Source organism: Apis dorsata, unplaced genomic scaffold, assembly GCF_000469605.1.
Source record: "Apis dorsata unplaced genomic scaffold, Apis dorsata 1.3 scaffold_198, whole genome shotgun sequence".
NCBI lineage: Eukaryota > Metazoa > Arthropoda > Insecta > Hymenoptera > Apidae > Apis > Apis dorsata.
This window is the reverse complement of record NW_006263482.1, coordinates 118,712-140,129: the sequence shown is the minus strand read 5'-3', so window position 1 is coordinate 140,129 and position 21,418 is coordinate 118,712. Positions and strand designations below refer to the sequence as shown.

The 21,418-nt window shown below is 24.9% G+C and overlaps 3 protein-coding genes across 4 annotated transcripts in view; 1 reads left to right on the top strand and 2 right to left on the bottom strand.

The window, feature by feature from the left end:
- Nucleotides 1-4,202: 4,202 nt before the first annotated feature.
- LOC102674124 (sodium/potassium-transporting ATPase subunit beta-2-like) lies at nt 4,203-10,717 on the top strand. Its single transcript, XM_006614813.2, has 6 exons — nt 4,203-4,604; nt 8,636-8,776; nt 8,850-8,969; nt 9,059-9,240; nt 9,352-9,625; nt 9,786-10,717. The coding sequence occupies exons 1-6, from the start codon at nt 4,457-4,459 to the stop codon at nt 9,887-9,889; spliced, it is 969 nt and encodes a 322-aa protein (XP_006614876.1). The 5' UTR covers nt 4,203-4,456; the 3' UTR covers nt 9,890-10,717.
- A 1,191-nt stretch (nt 10,718-11,908) lies between these two features.
- LOC102673060 (cerebellar degeneration-related protein 2-like) overlaps nt 11,909-21,418 on the bottom strand; it is a 50,903-nt gene continuing 41,393 nt past the window's right edge. Inside the window, exon 8 of the mRNA XM_031510018.1 lies at nt 11,909-12,339. The gene's annotated coding sequence lies outside the window, so the exon portion shown is untranslated. The remainder of the gene's footprint in view (nt 12,340-21,418) is intronic.
- LOC102672616 overlaps nt 13,326-21,418 on the bottom strand; it is a 9,752-nt gene continuing 1,659 nt past the window's right edge. Inside the window, exons 6-13 of one of the 2 annotated variants that reach the window (XR_421666.2) lie at nt 21,194-21,359; nt 21,034-21,123; nt 15,461-15,601; nt 14,827-14,943; nt 14,534-14,715; nt 14,305-14,418; nt 13,904-14,075; nt 13,326-13,549 (exon numbers count right to left, since the gene is read on the bottom strand). Coding sequence is in view for 1 of the 2 variants with exons in the window: in XM_006614803.2 (XP_006614866.2) it covers nt 13,437-13,549; nt 13,904-14,075; nt 14,317-14,418; nt 14,534-14,715; nt 14,827-14,943; nt 15,461-15,601; nt 21,034-21,123; nt 21,194-21,359 (1,083 nt within the window). In the remaining variant the exon portion in view is untranslated. The remainder of the gene's footprint in view (nt 13,550-13,903; nt 14,076-14,304; nt 14,419-14,533; nt 14,716-14,826; nt 14,944-15,460; nt 15,602-21,033; nt 21,124-21,193; nt 21,360-21,418) is intronic. The other variant, XM_006614803.2, reaches the window with a different exon arrangement.

The following is a 21,418-nucleotide window of genomic DNA, read 5'->3' as shown; positions in this document are numbered from 1 at the left end:
AAAAAAAAAAAAAAATATAATTTGGCACTAAAAGGAATAGAATCAAAAGAATTTTAGGTTATTTTCATTCTTTCGTGTAATCGACTTTACGTGTAAAAGAGAACAAAAATAAAACAAGAATAAAGATGAATTGTGAAATTGCGAAAAAATTTATCGTACTAATATCGAAAAAAGATAAACTAACCTGGATAAATGACAAAGTTTGAAACAGTATCGAATTTGAGAAATTTGTCTATCGAGAACTTTAATGTATACGAGCTTTCAATCCCATATCGTTGTGATATCACTTTTGATTTCGAAATTAGGGTTTCGATCTCGGCGACAAGATCTTTAAGCATGAATATTTGATAATAATTTAAGATGAGATGGCATGGCTGTTGATCATCATTATGCTTGAAATGTGTTATGAAAAATAAACAGAATGTATAAAAGCCCTTCATTTCGATTTTATTATTATTCTTTGAATACTACAATTACAATAAAAGTTAAAGTTAATACAGGAATACAGTAGTAATTAATTAATTTAACCTTTACGAGTAATACGAATTTTTTTTGATTGAATGATTACAAGTTTCTTTTAATCCATGATTTCTTTTTAATCCATGTATATATTTAACATTTTTATAAAAATTTCATCCATATTTAATTTGACAGGCATAGCAACTAAAGAATAGTATATATATATATATTAATCTATGTAATAATAACCTTCAAAACTAATTGCATTTAAATTAACGTAATTGCGGTAATTGTTTATTTTTGTTATGTTAGTTATAACATGCCAACGAAACTTGAATGTCATATCTGTATATATTTCTTGATAATATTCAAAAACAAGTTAAATCCAAATTTTTGGAATGTTTGATTCAAATAATATTTAACGATACTTAAGAAGTTAAATAATAAGATAAGATAAATTGATTATTGTTATACGATACGAGATTTTATTGTTCAATTATCAATCGTAAAAATTATAAAATAAGCAATTACATACATATGGTAATTAATTTTATAAAATTACAATTATTCTAAAATACATAAGATTATTTAATAATAAATAGCAATTCAATTAATTCGTATAATCGGGAGAGAATCACTCTGTATAAAATTATTAATAAATTTTATATTATGTTATTATCTCAAAATTTAAAAGATATGTACAAAAGTATATATGATATGTATAAAATAAATATACTTACGATATATAAAAAATTATATGGAATAGAATTTTAATTAATTTAGATTTAAATTGTTAAAATAAATTAATAGGTTAAGTGGAATGAATGCAATAAAATTAATCAGTTATTGAAGTATCTCTTGAAGTATTTCTTCATATATAATGCAAAACAAGTAGACACAATGAAAGCAAATAGTGGGAAAAGGATAAAGATAGATTAAAAATATTAAAATCAGCGCCATCTTCGGAGTGCTGTAAATGAAACATAAAAAGAAAGGATAGAAAACAATAGGAAAAAGATAGAAATATAACAAAAATTGATTATCAGCGCCATCTTTCGAATATTAAAGATATCTCTTCGAGAAATCATCTTTCTAAAAACATTCGAGAGATGGCACTAATCTTCAATTTTTAATTGACTTCATCCTGCTTTTGAAAAGATGTCATTGATTATCAAGAGATGGTATTAATGATCAATTCTTATCTTATCTCTATCCTTTTTTCACTATTTTCTGTCCTTTCCATTTGAGTTTCATTTGCGGCACTCTGAAGATGGCGCTGATTTCAATATTTTTATCCTATCCCTATCCTTTTCTTATTATTTGTTCTCTTGTCTATACTTGCTTTTAACGCTTATAATTGTAAACAAAATATGAAATTCCAATTGAACATACTTTCATTGTTTCTCTTTCAAAATTATAATCTCTCTTAATCTTTAATGAAAAAGATATAGATATTACAATCTTTTCAATGTATTTCTAGAACGACGATACATATATAATATATGTGACACGTGTATTCTTTATCGAAAATCATCTCTCAGCGGCAAGAATAGAATTTAAATTCTATAATATTTATTTTATTTTTTATTTATAATTTTTATAGAAAAATAATTTATATATTTAAATTTAATTTCAATTTCTATCATTACTAACGTTGCTTTCCCTATTTTAAACCGAATCGATAATGTTGAAAATGACACTAAAATGATAAAAGAATTATCAAAACGAAGGGATGAAAAAATATTTTGGATGATTGATGTATTTCGTAATTATATACTTTTAAATAAAATTAAAGAATAAAATTATTTTCGATTAATTGAAATTTAATTATAAATATGAAAAATTTAGTAATCTAAAAAATTATAATAATAATAATATATATATTATCATTTTATATGTACGTATATATATAATATATATTCATATTCACGTGCATAGATGATTAACGATCTTTAATCAGTTGGTAAGTATTTCAGTACCATATTATGATTTTACTTTTGGAAGAAATTCATTATAGGAGAATCAAACATTTAAGACGATTCTTTCATTTATTTTGTCAAATCCTTTTAGTCGGACGACTCACGGCAATGACATTAATGTCACACGACACTGTGGACAGGATGTGGTTAATTCAGATCGGTCGTCATGTATGACTCATATTATACGCGTGTGTGCGATTCATCTCAAAGTGACAAAAAGAGAGAGGAGGTAACTACCAATAGTACAGTGATGTGAATCGCATACACGAGCTGTCACTGAGCACTAAGGTCACACACACGAGGTTTGACCTTAGCCCCCAATTTGTTTCTCGACGATCAAGTCGAGGAAATCGTTTTCACAGCCTTCTTTAATACAATAGCTTCATGGCTATATTATACAGGTGTTTTAACGACAATTACAATGATTTTTCTTCGTAAATTTGATAAAAATTTTAAAAATATACTTGTATAATTGTTAAAAATCATTAAAATAAATGAAATCAATTATTCAATTTATAACAGAAATTTTTATATTTAATGAAAATGTAATCTGTTTAAATCTGTTGTTAACATTATTTATATATATATATATATATTGAAATAAAGAGCTTAAACTTAAGCTATGAAATCGAATTAGCAATAATCTTAAGTGAAATAATAAATGTATAATCCGGAGAGAAACTTATTTTTGAAAGCCAATTGTATTAAGTCTGAGAAACGAACTGTAGATCGCGCCACTAAACTTTAATTACTTTCACCGTAAATTATGTATTAATATTCTATTTCTTTTTCCGTATTATTTAAAAAAAGATATAAATATTATTCTTTTTTCTCGATAAAAATATGAAAAAATGTAATCAAATCCAAAAAATATATTATTATTATATATTACATTTATATGTATTATATTACATTTATTTTAAATAATATCATTTATATTATACTATATTCAAATATAGTTTGTCACGTTCGATAGATTTTATTAAATTCATTGTATGTATATTTTTAAAAAAAAATATATAATTTTATAATAATTACAAAATATTTCTTTGTTAAATAATATTATAATATTGATTTATATTACTTTGTAAAACTAAATTATTTTATACAATTACTTGAATTATGTAAAATTAATCTCTTTTATAAATTAATCAAAATCAAATTTAGATTTTTGTAATTTTCGATTTTAAAAAATAATTCTTTAAATGTATGATCTTTTAAAATAATTTTACTCATTAAATATTAATCATAATTTAAAGAACAAGGGAAGTATAATATTTATAGGTATAATTCAAATGTCAAATTACTACCGAGCATTGAAATCTTCATATGCGTCGGTTTGAACAGCCGAAAACCTGTTCACTCATAAGTATTATTCACGTCATTGTAACTTGAATACAACAGAGACAAAGAGATTGTGTATAGGCGTGGCATATGAGAGAACATAGTTTTATTGTACCATTATTATAACAGAGTATATTGTAATTTTAAATTATTTAAAAAATTAATGAAATTTGAATTTTATAGTATAGATTAAAAAGAGATTCGATCAATCGTAATCATACGTAATATTTGTAGGAAAATTCCCATGAAATTATCGCTTGGAGTATAACAACACCATGAAACCAACACACTGATGATCATGGATTACACTACTATAGCATTTTATATACGTGTACAATCGACACGTCATGGCAATGGACGGTTTGATGACGATGGTGGGGACTTAAGGAGGGGCAGAGAGAAAGAGAAAGTGGCAAGAAAATAATAGAAGAGAACGAGATGGAGAAGAAGTCTGCACGGACATAGCGTGTTCAGTCAACCTGGTGGCGCTGGACAACCAACTGTCGGCAGTGGAGAAACTGTTAGCCGACTTCGAAGAACTCACAGTTCGGTGCAGGTGTTGTCGATCGTGTTGTTTCATTTTGGATTATATACGTGCATTAGCCATATTACAATTTCGAAAATCTAAAAACGTGATTAGTGCGTAAATATAAAGTCTTTCACTTGGAAACACAATGGTCAGCAAGGATTCGAAAATGGTCACTCCGGAGATGGCAAATCCTTATCTTAAACCGCCGAGTATGTCAACCAGCCAGTCTTTAAAAACTTTTATTTACAATCGTGAAACTGGTGCCTTTTTAGGCAGAACAGCTAGTAGTTGGGGTAAGTTGGAATATTCGATCGATGATTAATCGAAATTTAAATTGATCATTTGCTTAACTTTGGATTAAAATCGAAACAATAATCAATTGATTCTTCTACTCGATGCTTTGAGAGTATTTTATTTCAATTTTATATATCAAAAGATTTCTATATATTATAATTTTATTTTATTTCATTATCATTGTTAAATTAGATATTATAGAATATTAATTAATAAAAGTGAAAAGTGCGACTTTTTAAAAATACTTTTGTATTTATGTATAATCAATATAATCAGTATATAATTTATATATTATATTATATATTATTATTATATACTAATTATACATAAAACAAAAGTATATAATTATTTATATATTATATTATATTTATACTTTTATTTAACTTTAGAAAAAAAATTTGAGAAAGGAAGAAACTAACCTATCTCGACATGAATTATTTTCTAATAAATAAGTGAATAAAAATAGCAGATAAGAATATAAATAGTGAATTTTTTACTTTGATTGCTATTTTGATTAATTAATAAATATATATTTATTTTATGAATATAAAAAATAAAAAAATTTAGCTTGTAAATCCGTACGACTTGAATAATAGAAGATTAAAAAATTTTAATTTCGGATAGAGAAAAGTGGCGTTTCTTTCGGAGATTTAGAGAATTATTCTACATGCTTATATATATAATTTTTATAATAAAGAAATATGAAAAATGTTTGTTTTTAATAAAAAGAAATATATCTACTTAAAATTTAAATAAAATTTGTACGTAGTACAATTGAAAATCTATTTACTTCTATTCTTGATATTGAAAATTTAAGGTAATTAATTAAATTATGCATTTTGTTTTTATATATCTTTTTACGTAATGTACATATATATTTTTTCATAATTTCATCAGAAATAAAAAATGCATGTAATATTCATATAGTAATATTCCATGTAAATATTTTTTTCTTTGCATGAATATATTAATAATATATAATTTATATATCTTAATTTATGTATAGTATACACACAGAGAATTTACTATCAAAAAGGCTAACATTATAAACTAATATTTTTAATACTATGAATTTGCACATGATAAATATAAAAAGAGTTTCAATTATTTTTATCTTTAAATTTATTTTCCTACAAATATTCAATGTTAAAAATATATCAAATAAATAATTTATAAGTCTATCTCAGCAATTTTTTAATTATAATTGATATTATAATTTGTTTTTTTATAATTAGTAATAGTGATTCTATTAATAAAAATTATAATTTTATTTTTTATCTATTTCATATTAATTATTTTCAATTTATTTTTTTCACTTATCTTTTTATATATAAATATTTTATATTTTATATTTATATATTTATCTTTCTATCATTTACAAATAATAGAATATGAAAAATTTATGTCATATTATTTATATATATCAATTATTACGTTGTTATGGCAACAATTGAAAACACACCCTATGAGAGGGTGTAGAACAGCAGATAATATTGAACATCATATTGAAAAGGAACATTATGTATAATGTATATTGACAATTAATATTACTAATTTTTAATTTTTAATACAATTCCACTCATATTTATTTCAATAGTTTTTAGATTATAGACAAACTACAGATTTATATCTAAATTTTAATCTAATCATTCATTTTAATAACATAATTTTTATTCTTTGTTTATTATCTTAATTAAAAAGTTACTTTTATTCGTATGAATATTAAATAATAAAAAAATATAAATGACTTCGTACATAAATTTATCTTGATGCATCAACGTGGTTGGTCTTCTTGAAAAATAATCCATAGAATATCATGTTACGATTAGTTGTATGTGTGCGTGTGCACACGTGCGTATGTTTCAACTATTTCAATAGTAAATAGAAGACCTACAAAAATGCATAGGAAGGTGCAGAGAATCGCGAGATTACATCTTCTTTTTAGTTTAATTAGCTCAGAAGCCTACTGCAGCTTTACAGATTCTTGCAAATTGCATTCACTGTTCAAATACTATCCTTCATTTTATCCTAACCTTGAAATTGGCTGATTATCCTTACATTGTTTCCCAGTTCTTTTTAATATCAGATCTATAATATATTTTGTTAATCAATATATATATAATATATAATATATATAAGTATAATATATTAATATATATAATATATATATATAAAGTATATTAATTTGATTGATCGTAATTAAGCAGAAAAGAAAAGAAAAGAAACTTGACGTTACGATGTTCGTGAATATGTTTATCTTTCCGATTGGTTTAGTCAAAATAATGGATAATGACAAGAAAAAAAGGAAAAGAGAGGAAAAGAAGGAAAAGAGAGAAAAAGACGGAAGCGCGAACCGCGGCTAATTCGCGGTGGACACAACGGTTTGCTCGGTTGAATGGCAATTGTTAAACTTCCTTTAGCGCAAACGCGTACAACGAGGTCAATTGGCGTTAAATGGAGGCATTACGGCATTATGTAACTTAGGGCCATTCCGAAGGGTACACCCACGCGACCATACATATATCATAGCTTTCGTTCAGCATCTCCCGAAAATTTATAAAATTAATCGCGTAATAACAACTTTGTTCTTTGCTCGACAAATTCCATTAGAATTTCTTCATCATTTTTTTTTTAAATTTAGTTTTTAAAAATAAATAAAATTACATAAATAAAAAAAGACAATTGAAACATGAACGTACGAGGTATATACGTATAATAAAGTACATTATCTAGTAACAGATCTGTTTTAAATTTGAATCATGTTAAGATGTAATTTTTTTTTTTTCGATAAATGTTTTTAAATGGTTTTTATATACATGTAAGTATATATATTCTCATCCTTCCGCAGAGTATATATGATATCGCGAATATCGCATTGCGTGCATCCATAGCTGTAATACAATACAGTGGTTAACTGTCAAGATTCCGCTTATTACCTTTCTTTCTTTGTAATACTAAAGCTAATTTGCCCGATTAATCAAAAAATTGTTTTACCATTCGACACAATAAAAGATTTGAAACTCGTTGGAAAATTGATAGAAGAATGAAATTATTTATTCAACATAATAGAAAATGTTTTTAACTATTTCTAAAACGAATATCCTCCTTTTTACGCTACTTGCTCTCCATGTACTCAATATTACAGAGATATCAATAATATTCGAGGGATATTACTAACTTTTTCAGATTAACTATCAGGAAAATTTGTAAATTAAAAACTTACCATAAGAAATATCTTATATCTTTAATATCTTTTTTTTTTAAATTTAAAATCATTTCCATTTCAGTTGTACCATCAATCAACTTGATCACTTTGTATGTCCTGCACAAAATAAAACAAGATAATTCTCTTTAAAATAATATATCTTTGCGATAATAAAAATTATTGATATAAATATTGTATTCGAAGACAGATTCCATTTATGTGTATATATATAATTTTTGTGACAAGTTATTCGGGAATTATTAGGTATTATTAGAAAAATCTGGGCTAATATAAAAACGTTGAGAATTAATCTCAATGATTTTTTACGATACGATGACGTCTGGCAGATGTAATGGAATTAATCGGCGCGTGGTGGTACGCTATGTAATATAGGTTAATTACATTAATCGCTGCCTCAATTCAAAGAAAGATTCAAGCGTGTGGTCAAGTGGAACAATTCAATTATGTACCGATTCAATGTCTCGCAAGGTCGCTTCTCGGATTCCATTCTCCGCTAAAATGACCTCTTGAGTAACACTCTGGTAGCAAGAACTTTAACCCTTTTGCCACTATCAAATTATTATCGAATTATTATCATTTATTTTTTATTAGATAACTTTAAAAACGGATTACTGTAATCCTTTGAATGACAATGACAAACCAACTTTCTACTTATTTATGAATTATAAAAGTAGATTGATTTATCACTTTTTGAATTGAAATATGAAAAAATAGTTTCCTATGTTTTAAGTATCCTTTTTATCTTATGATCATTTCATAAATTTGGAAAAATAAATGAAATGAAATAAATAAAATGTTTTGCAGGTAAAATAGGATTGTTCTATTTGATATTTTACGGGGTATTAGCCGCACTGGTTGCAATTTGTTTTTGGGGTTTTTTTCAAACGTTAGATCCAAGGATACCAAGATGGCAATTAGAACGTTCAATAATTGGAACAAATCCTGGTAAATTATATATTTTATGAATATATGGATATTTCGCACACGAATATTCTTTATTTTATATTTTTATTTGTAGGATTAGGATTTAGACCACAACCACCATTAGAGAATGTAGAAAGTACGTTAATTTGGTACAGAGGAACCGATAGCGAGAATTTTAAATATTGGATCGATTCTCTGGAATCGTTTCTAAAAGGTAATATCGAGATTATGATGAAAACGTATACACGTATGTTTACATATATATATGTACGTACAATTAAAATGACAAGATTAATTTTTCAGATTATATAACGCCAGGTTCGATTCCTGGTCTTGGCGCAAATATTAATAAATGTGATTACAATCAACCACCACCGCCTGGTAAAGTCTGCGATGTTGATGTTAAAAATTGGTATCCTTGTACTAAAGAGAATAAATATAATTATCATAAATCCGCTCCATGTATATTTCTTAAACTTAATAAGGTAAGTTGATTTTTCTAAATAAAAATAATGCATGAAATGATAATAAAAAGTTTTAACATTAGGAATCTAATTAAGAATTAAATTTAATGTTTGTCTATTATTAATTTTTAGATATATGGTTGGAAACCAGAATTTTATAATGATACGAATTCATTACCTCAAAACATGCCGATCGATCTCAAAGAGCATATCACTGGATTAAAAAATACTTACCAGCTTGACACAATTTGGGTATCTTGCGAAGGAGAGAATCCAGCAGATCAAGAGAATATAGGACCAATTGAATATATTCCACGAAGAGGATTTCCTGGTTATTTTTATCCTTTTGAAAATTCAGAGGGTTACCTCAGTCCTTTAGTAGCTGTTCATTTCGTCCGTCCTCGCAGTAAGTGTTCATAAATATGTGTTCATAAATATATACAAAAATTAAGATTTAAAAATTCTGTTGATATTAAAGAATCGTTTTTTAATTTAAATAATTTAATCTATAACTTTGTGAATACTTTTGCGTAGGGAAAAAATCTAAAAAAAATATTTTGTTACAGCTGGAATTTTAATAAACGTAGAGTGCAAGGCGTGGGCGAGAAACATAAAACATAGCCGCCATGACAAAATGGGCGTAGTCCATTTCGAATTGATGATAGATTAACATCGTCTACATACGTCTCTCTGGTCTCTCCTTTGTTAGCGTACAGAAATTCAAAGCGAATCTCATGGTTTTCTGACTCTTCCACATAGCTACTTTTAAAACGATTTATCAAGTCGTTAGAAATCGATGACCGCTGCCAAATGTGGAAGAAACTTTCATCAAGTACAAAGTTAAATGGATTTTTGATGTTTGTACCATTGAAAATCCGATATCTATTAAATTTCTACGTATCGAGGGAAAATATAAAATTTGAAACTTTTGTTTTATCGTTTTATGTTTATGATCTTATTTTATTAGATAAAAAGAATGACTTTATGAAGAAAAAGAATATATTTACTTTGTATATTTATTTTGTATGTGAAGATAATCTCATTTTATTCATAATTGTATATTTTACAATTAAATTTTAATAATAAATATAGACTATCGTTTTTTCTCGGTACTGTAGCTGAATATAATATTTCATATTTATATTATGTTCTCAATTGTGTAATTAACTTATAATTAATGAATGCAGAAATTTTATCTTACTTCAGATTCTATTTCGATTCAAAGATTTTTGATCCTAAAGTTTTAATTTTGATTCGAATAATGATTTTTATAAATTAGATGTATATTTTATAAATAATCGAGATCAATATTTAAAACAAATGAATAAATACTGTGTCTTACAAATATTCAGATATAATTGGATAAAAATTGATTGCATAAAAAATGATGTAAGATTTAGATATAATTAATTACAAATTTGGTATTTTTCTTTATTATAAAAACTCATTATATCTATGGAAAATAGATCTCTTAATAAACAAAGTAACAGAGATAATATATATCTCTTATCTTTGTATATACATTATATATATATTGCTTCTAAAATATGTAAATGTATTATAACTGTGTATACATATATTTTTATAGTTAAGACTATTTTCTTTTAAATTATCATTTTTATCATTTATTTAAAAGAATATTTTGAAAAGGAAAGACTTAAAAATCTCTTTTATCAATAATAAATTCTTTAAGAAAATTTATTTCAGAAATTAAATTTTTCATTATTCATTATTCAATCTTAATAAATTTATTTTATATTTGTAATCTAAACATTGCAATTATTTTAATTGATCAATGCATTTATTGTTCAAAATTGTAACGAGATAATAAAAATATTATTATAGACATTTTTATAATGGCAAGTTAATGGCAAGTTATTGGCATTTATTATTTTTCTGTATAATTAATAATTAATATTTTCTGAAGTTCATTAAATTTTTGTATAACTTTTAAAAATATTTCAAATATCTTAATTCTTTAAAAACATTATTAATGAAGATATGAATATTTTAGGAATATCAGATGAATATATTTGTAAATATATTTTAAAATAATATATTTGTAAATATATTATACCATTATTATTATATTTTTAACATCAGATTGATACAAAAATATACATTTCATTTATTATTGTTTCTTTTATATATATAAATTAATTTAAAATTTAAATAAATCATTTTTGAAAATGATTTCCATTGAAAATTAAATTAGCATACTCAAATAAATGATTTATAGAATATAACTTATATTAATGCACGAATATTACAAAATTAAATTATACAGTTACAACAATATATGTATATCAAAATCAGACGAAAAATCTAAAAATTTCTTACTTTGAAAATATTTTAATTGAGCTAAAAAAATAAAATCTCGTTTTATAAAAGAAAAAACATTAATTTTTTTCTAAAACGTCTTAAATAAATATAATCAATTTTATAATTTTCTTTATTATCATGATATCAAGTATATATTATCATTATATATTTGTCTTATTTATTGCAAATCATGTTATTTCTTAAAATCAAATTTATTCTTAATATATGAATCTGGAGTTAAGTTAATTTTTTTTAGTAAAAAAAATTGGAAGAACTTTTTTTAAATTTGTAATTAACCGTAATATGTAAATAAATTCTATGATTGTTTATTTGATTATTACTTTTTTTTTTTATAATTTATAAACATATTTCTCCATATAAAAATTTTCAATTTTCGATTAATTTAGTGAAATAAAATTATATTTTTAACTTTATATTATTGTTATCTAGAATTTGTTTACTTTTTAAAATTATTTTTATTTATATAGTGAGGTACATAATTATTTTTGTCAACTTAAACTACTTTTCAAACATTTTGTTTGAGAGTACTATAAATGACATAAGTACATCAATTTAATAAGTACCTATATCTAAGTATAATATATCAAGTTATATGTATATCAATTTGAATACTACAGTTTTTAGATCCCAAAAGACTCTTCGATTTTTTTCTCAACTTTTAAATAAATTTAATTATTTGTTTATATACAAACATGCTATTAGTAATATACATATGTTTCAAGCGAAAGAGAAAATATTTATTTACTATTGTAAATTTTATATATATATATATATATACACATGTATATATATCTAATAATGATTATAATAAAAATATTAGTGAAAAAATTAATAAATACTTGATTATTTTCAAATATAATATTTTTTGTTTTTAGATTTATTATTCAAGTTAAAGAAAAAATTTAATAGTATATATTTCACATGTATGTTTTCTTTTTTGGTAAGCAAATAATTTGCAATAAAATAATTGTTCATCGATGAAATTATACGTATTATTTAAAATAAAAATTTAAAAAATTGATTTCAAATTTTATGTCATTTTATCTAAAATTTACTCATTATTTAGAAATTATTTGTTTGCAATATATATATATATGTATCTAATCCCATATAAATAATCAACATTAAAAAAATAACAAAGTAATAACATATTTTTTTTTTTTTTTTACGTTTTGCTATTTATCATAATAAATCATAAAAATAAAAATTAAAAGAAATTTATATTTTATATATATTACATATATGCATTCTTTTTTATATTATGATTATGTTTAATTTGGTATTTATATTATAAATATTATTAAATTTATATAATTTCGTTAATCATAAATTTTGTATGTCTAAATTATACTTTCTCTTTTGTTGGAATAGAAAAACAAACTTTCCATGACTATTTGAAATATTAACTTGTAATAAGTACCAGTAGCTATACATATATTTTTTTTTTTTCCTAGAATATGTAAACAAGACATTTATTATTTTAATATTATTTAGTGATAATGTCTTATCTATATTTGACTTTTATAATTATAATAAGTGCCAATGATTAATAATTATTTTATTTTTACAGTAATTTTCGCCAACATTTAACAATAAACACAATCATGAAATCGAAATAGTTTCATGGTGAATTTAATGGATCGAGTAAACAGCATTTTCTGACTTTACGTCTAATCTTATTACGTCTTTAATTTTTTATGGACCTATTAAAAAAGCGAAATATGTTTATTTTTATTTTTCGTTTACCAAAGTTTCGTTGATTGTTTTCTTCAAATTTACCACACATCTTTCGTTCCCGTTGTCCACATTATTCTGCAGATATTTTTGTATCCGAAGGTACAAGATTTTATTTCTATATAGAAATGCAATAATTATCATTCATCGATCATAAGTTCAAAATGTACCATGCCATGCTGTTGATTTTGAGACGTCGCATATTTTATATTCTTTGCCCAAGCTCGACATTCGACATTGATTATTTTATTTCCTAAAAAAATTATTGATAATTTTTAAATAAATTCAATTTAAATAAATAAATTAAATAAATTCAATTTTTTCCTCATTGGAAAAAATAAAATATTATTTTTAAGGTTATAAATTGTAATGAAATTTGCTCGTAAAAAGTTTCCACTTAATATTCATAAATATACGTAATTCTTCCATAATTTGTTATATATGTATATCGATTAACGAAGCCAAGACATTGTGCGTGTAATTTTAAAATTGTTTACTCGATAACATCGGCGGTAATCGTGTTGTAATGCTCTGGATTTTATTAGTTTTAGCTGGACTGTGTTATTTGCTTATTTATAAGTCGATCAAAGAAATTTAATTCACTTACTTGCTGGTCGAAGAAAATGCACAGCAACGACAGGGCTTAAATAACCAGGAATATTTTGATATGGATAATAATATCCTGGAAATCCATGATTTTCGGGATAATAATTTAATTCACCGATATCCTCGTTGTCATGAGGATTTGCACCTTTGCAGGATACCCATACGGTATTTAACTGTAAAAACAAAAAAGAGAGTAGTGTATTTCAAATAGAAAATATCATAGTATCAAATTTGCAGATTTTATTTTTAAGTATTTTTAAGTTTATATCTTTATTACGTAGCGATTATAAAATTTAGTATTATTTAAAGAATTTTTTATTATTTATTTTGAGCAATACAATAACAATGTATGCAATACTATTGTTATCTGTTTTTAAATATCGACTGATATAATTAACTGACCGACTAACTAACCCATGAACTGTTGGTAGATTTAATATGTTCAACAAGATCAGGTGGCATTTCGTTTGGTAAATTTTCAGTGTCGTTATAATATTCTGGTATCCAACCGTATATCTGAAAATTATATATACTTATACATTATGCAACTGATAAATAAAGATAAAAGAATCGAAAAGAGAAAGTTAATAATTATCGATAAAAATAAACAAATTGTGAAATCATAACATACTCTATTCAATTTAATGAAGATGCAAGGAGCGGAATTATTAAAACCATATTGATGGTTAGGCGAGCAAGGGCCCCAATTGTTCACCTCAACCGCGCAAACGTGTCCTGGTTTAACCGGTGTATTATAATTACAAATTTGCTGATTCCTACCACCGTTTGGCAACAACGATGAATTAATATATTCTATAAAAAATAAATAATCCATATAAAGATATTTTTTTCCTCGACTAATATTTTTTAATTCGAAATATAATACATATTATATTATATATAATTAATACAATAATAATTTACCTTCTAAAAACGTATCTAACAGGCCTGTCCATTTTTGCACGGAACTGGGATCCGATGAACTGTACCAAATTAAGGATCGTTCGTCAGCATTATTAGACATCGGTCGAAATCCTAAACCTATTTAAGCAAACAAAAAATATTATTATTGATCGATCATGTGCTATTTTATTTTTTATATTATATTAGCAAAATAAATAATTTATTCACACTATCTTCAAACGTTATTTTTACGAATGCGTTTTTGCTTAGTTTCATTTATATTTTCATCTATCTTAGACGTAGATTATGTATAGTTAATGTCATTGATAGATGCATGTATTGATGAATCAATCGATTCATAATCGTTTATCGTAACGCTGCAAAGATCATGCTTTTGTTTCTCGTTTCTTAAATGAGCAATAATATATATTACATTTAAATAGATAGATAAAATTATATTTTTATAATATTTCTTATTTTTTCCACGTACTTACCATTTTCGAACTTATATTTTCGAACTCGAATATTCGGTTTTCATGAGCAGCATGATTTAAGAGATAACGAATTAATTTTTGTTTTGTATAAATTAATTGTATAAATTAATTATTTTATTTTATTTTATTTTTTTTCAATCTATGTGTTAACGTAAGTTTACCTGGATTGGTTCCTATTAAACTTTCTTCAAGAATCCATCTTGGTTTTTCGTAATTTAGTGTAGCTAACAATCCTTTCATGCAAACAGCAAAGAGCAAGGCCAACGCGCTGAAGAAGCAAGTATAGAATGCTCCAGTGATGGCTGGAATAAAGTAAAAAGAAAAAAAAAAATTAAATCTATTATTAATAATAAATGATCGATATATCTATACCATTACACGATCGATAAATCGAGGATAAAGAAATTTCGAAATTTCAATCTTATTCGCCTCCCGTTTATATTTTAAAATAAATCCGTTGTAATTTGATGCGAGTGCTCAATAACTCGTTACAAAATGCAAAAATAATTTTAATTTTCCATTTTTATATGAAAACGGGCCTTAATTCGCATATGCTAATTATAAAATCATACGTCCTCGAAAATTTTCTCCATTTCAACGATTGAAAGGAAAATATTTAAAGCGTGGGCATTGTGCCAAAGTCCGGTCTAAATATAGTTCCTTTTTTAAGAGTAGTGTACGCTACGATTCTGCTTCTGCTTCTTGATCGCGATCAATTTTTCGAGCAATATTCATTTTTCGTCTGACGCGATGCCGACGAAAAGTTCCTAAGTTTTCCTTCCAATCCAATAATATAACATAGCTTGTTAACAATAATTGATACGATTAAATCATTGGTATTGATTATGATAATATTCAAAACAATTACGCGTATTATAAATATTTTAGAATTTTTGTTTCGAAAAATTTTGAAAAATTTTCAATGAAAATATAATGAGATTAATACATGTATTATTGTGCAATATATATGTATATATATATACATATATATATACACTTCAGAATTTCATATTTATCACAGTGGTTTAACCTGTTCTACAGGAAACTATACAATTATATATGTGTACATTATACGTGTAACGAAACATTTACCAATTCACAACATATCTCTGTCTTGCTTAAGTGAAACGAAAATGACTAAAATCTGATCCGCAACAATTTATTAATCGTTAAAAATATTTATATATGTAAAATATATATTCATATTTTACATTCTGTATTTTAATATTGCATTAATATTGATAATAAATTTTATATAGTATATCGTAGTCATAAATAATAGTATCTAGTTTCGAAAATCAATCTCTCAAATGGGTAATTTTTAATTTTTTTTTTTTATTTTGAATGAGAAAGAATAAAAAAATTTCTCCACTAACATAATCAATTAGCAAATTTACATGTATATTAGTTACATAGATTTATAGCAATTTAAGCAATTAAAATGACTTCCTATTTTTTTTTTTTGCTTTTCATAAACTCGTTTTATTATTATTCATCGACCGAATTTAGCGACATCGACACTTGTGTGACCATTTACACGTCCAGTACTGTAAATGTGCTAATGTGTAAATTATATACATTTAAAAAATACAAAATTTTCCTTATCTTTTATACATTTTCATTTATTTACGTGTACATGTTAAATTGTAAAAAATGTAAGTAAAGAATCTTTTTGTTTCCTCAAGATAATTGATGTAATTACAAAATCTTCTTTCTTTTTCATCTTGAAAAAATCTTTGAATATATATATATATTTTTCTTTATCATATCATATTTATAAATATATATGATATGATATGATAAGAAAAAATATTTATATTCAAAGGTTTTTATATATTATATTATAATCTAATAGAAAAATAAATAGTATTTATGATATAATATTTTAAATAGACTTCACAAGTGTGTCACAAACTCTTACTACTATTAGAAGACATTAGAAGCATTAATATCAATAAATCCTAAGAGAAGATACTTCCGTTCTAATCTTATTCTTTCTCTTTCATGCATCCTTATTCATTCACTTTCACTATTTCTCTCTCTTTCTTTTTTTATTCACCGAAAAAAATTTCATCAAAGTGAAATATTTTAAGCATCGTTTTTAAGGTTAACATTGTTTCGTCATTGAATGTTAAAGAAATAGAAAGTGTATTTTGTAATGTATTACTATTTTCTATAGATTTGTGTATAGGAATGCATCATTTATAAAATAAAAATTAATAATCAAAGTAGAAATAATTATTTACGTGTTCTCGAATCTATATATTTGAAACAATGATAATATTAAACATACAAATATTTGGAATACGTTGTTGTCTTATTTCGTATATCTGTCGATAAAACAACACACGAAATGATATGATTTGATTTCGTATCGTATTATTTCCTGTATAAAAATAGAAAGAAATAAATCGCATGCATATATCATTTGAAAACGTAATGAGTAAGCGATCTTAATTCGATTTTAATACATCCATCTGCATCCATATTTTTCCTTTATATTTTCCTCACGGGTATATCCCGGTAAAATTTTTCCCTGTAATTCCTGAAAACAATTTTTTCAATTTTAAATTTTACTTATATAAAATTTAAATAAAACATGTTGTAAATTTTATTAATTAAAATTGATTAATTAAAACAATTATGTAATACTGACCGTTGATTGATTGAAAATTTTTAAAAAATTTTCTTAAAATTTGGACAAATAATACGAAATTGTAGAATCAATATTTAATAATATGATCTTTTCTCGTGAGATGCATCTTCTTAAATAAACAAAACTTTGTAAAATTATCTATCGCTCAAATCAAAATCTCTAGAGGATAAATTTTTCTAATTCCAACATGTACATTTACATATCGTATTATTATCAAACATTGAATGAATAAATTCCATCTTGGCTATTCGAGTGATAAATAATACATAACTGCTTTTGTTATGGGCTCCTACGATACATTTTAAGCAATCCTCCACTTCCTCCAATTCTTGTACATCTACATTCATAATGTTTACTTCATTTTCTTAATTCTCATAATAATTCAATATAATATAATTATTATTCCGCGAAATAAAATAAAATACATTTTTATAATATATTCATTTCAATTTTTATTACATTTTATTCGAATAAAACGTAAATTTAATTATGTTTTATTAAAATATAATTACAGTGAAACACAAAAATTCTTTACGAAAATATTTTTTGCGTCGCTATTTGAATTTACGATCATCCGAATATTAATTGAAATTCATAAAATGTAATACCAGGAAAAAATTAAACTCTGCAAACATTCAATTATTTTGAACATGTGCCAATATTTATCTTCAATTTCATTGACTATTAAACTGCAGACCATGATATCAACAATAATAATAACAATATATATATATATATTCATATAATTTAGATATTCACAGTATCGTTATAAATAGTTTGAATAATCTTTAAGACTTCTCGATGGAAATTATATAAATATATATAGAAGTTCGGTTAATGTAATTCCTAATTTCTTATCGTACTTATATAGAACACACGACGGTTTCAATGCCATTGATAACAATTAAACACTGCTAGAAACTGTCTTTCAATTTTTCATGCAACATATCCCAATCTCAATTTTTATTATAATCATTTTTATCAAACCATGATCCTCGGATGTAAATTTATAATTGTCACGTACATATTATCTGAATATATATTTATATTTCAGATAATAATAATAAGATCGAAAATATTTCGATTTCTAGATAATAATTCAGTTTTTTAGATAAGCATAAAAGACAAAAGAAATTCCAATTCTTGATCCTTGATTCGCGCATTCAATTTGATTGGATCAATGACAAGGAGGGTAGAAATTTGAAAAATTATTCGTCGATTTGTATTTCGAATTGAAATAACGCGGGTATTGCAGCCCGAAGCACATGCTATCCATGCGCCTATACAAACAATATCATTCGTAGAATGGCCACTTAATTATTCAATTATAAGGAAATAATTACCCCATTTCTTTCCCGTGTGACCGCAGTAAGTGCCTTCGACTGGATCGTGAATAAAATCTCGCAGAACTTTCCAATGCGTCTTTTTCTCGGGTACTCGCTTGTAATCGAACTCGTAAGTACCATTCTGCAATTGTTTGCCCGGCACACTCATTTCTCTCCGACTATCTCTCACAACACTCGTTGAAACTCTCTCGTTCGACTTTTGGACAACAATTTCCCGACTTGGAACTTGACTTTACGAACAAACCGAAACTGTCTCTGTGTGAGAAAAACAAATCGGTCGAGCGGCCGTCCAGCGAAGTAATTGTACTCCGCTCGAGCTGAATCAGCTCACTGCTCTCTGTCTCTGGAAGAGAGACTAAGCGATACTTGGGCAGCTCGAAGTTCTACGTCTACCGATCGAGTAGTAGTAGTGGGAAACGCCAAGATATGTCAGACACTCGTCGCCTTATGGCGCACTGACTCACAGCTAACTATCAACTAAAACTCATTCCCACGGATATTGTTTCGTATCAATCGATTAGTTAGAACATCACGTGTCGATCGTATCTTATCTAAATTACTCGTTAGATCTGATACTTTTAAGTGAAAATCGAGCATCGATATCTTGTTCTTCTTCTTCTTTTTTTTTTTTTTTTTACTGTGAAAATTATCAAATTAAATTCTAAAGTTTTCCTAAACTTTAAAACCAGTGTGTATAAGTATTTAAATAGACCGAACATTGAAAGTCGTGACAAAGAATTATCGACACACATTTATATCGATTCAATATGTCGTTTATGGAAAATACCGTTTGATTCTTTATAGACGAATAAACCGATATATATATTTTCTCTGTGTCACGCATATCCATGCAATTTATTCTTAAATTTGAAAAGATTACCGATTGAATTTATATTGTTTTGTGTGATTTAATGACAATGACAAGATGTTGCTGACAACTTTTTTTTCGAAAAGCAAAATTGTAATTTTTATCATTATCTAAAAATTAGAAAGAGTAAAGTAAATATAATTTTATCTGATTTCATGATAAAGTATGTATTTGTAATTTGAAAATATATATAATACTTTTAATAATATATATATTTTCTCGCTTATTCTTACAAATATTCATGATATATTTTCAAATCGTAATTCGTTTATTCATCTTCATTTTTATTTTGTTCATTTAAATAATACAAAATCACGAGATCTCGATATATTTAATCGTATAATATATATAAATCTAATATATAAGATATTAGATTTTATCTATAGAATTATGCAATGATGTATAAATCAGAAGCATTCAAGGTTACATTATTTCTCGCATGTTTCTTGTCATGAAATATATCGTAAATCGCGTTTTATTGTAAATTGGATTTTACAATACACACATTGAAGAAAGATTCTTGTCGAAAGGCCACGAGGAAGGTGGCTTGAATCAGATTTGAATTAAATGATAAAAATTAAATTATTTCTTCTATAAGGTAATTAGTAATAAATCTCAATTATCCTTCCGTAATTTTCGAAATGATTATTATTTTTTTCTTCGTGACAATAGCTCGTTATATAAGAATTACAACAAAAGAGATTTATTCTTGTCACATTTACTTTTGTATTTAAATTAAATTAATCTCCTGTTTAAAATTAATTTTAATCAATCTTCCTCCTCAATGAATAATCTTTAATGATCTATTAAAAAAAAATTATAGAAAAAAAAAATTGTTAAAAATAATTATTTTATAATACATACCTATTATTATTTGAAAATCTAACGAGTATCGAGAATGTTGCTCGATATTTTGAGCCCACAAGTAGCATTCCACTGTCACTAATCTATTTACTGGAACGATACAAGAGTGATTATTTTTCATATATTTGATTCTCGAAAGAAAATATTAAAGTTAACTTACATGTTAAACTATTGAATTTTAACGCGACAATAGGAGACATATAATCTAGCTGTCCGGTAAATGGAAAATATTCAACTGGAAATCCAGGAGTTGGAATGTATTCTATTTCTCCGATATGGTCTTTATCCACGTTATTCGCTCCGTTGCACGACAACCAAATATAAGGCTGAAATTAAATATATATTTTAAATATCTTTTTCGACATTTTAAAAATATTATACTTAT

Coding starts and splice junctions, on each gene's coding strand:
- LOC102674124 (XM_006614813.2), top strand. CDS start 4,457: ATGGTCAGCAAGGATTCGAAAATGGTCACTCCGGAGATGGCAAATCCT. Junction 4,605..8,635: donor CAGAACAGCTAGTAGTTGGG/GTAAGTTGGAAT, acceptor AATGTTTTGCAG/GTAAAATAGGATTGTTCTAT. Junction 9,626..9,785: donor TCATTTCGTCCGTCCTCGCA/GTAAGTGTTCAT, acceptor ATTTTGTTACAG/CTGGAATTTTAATAAACGTA.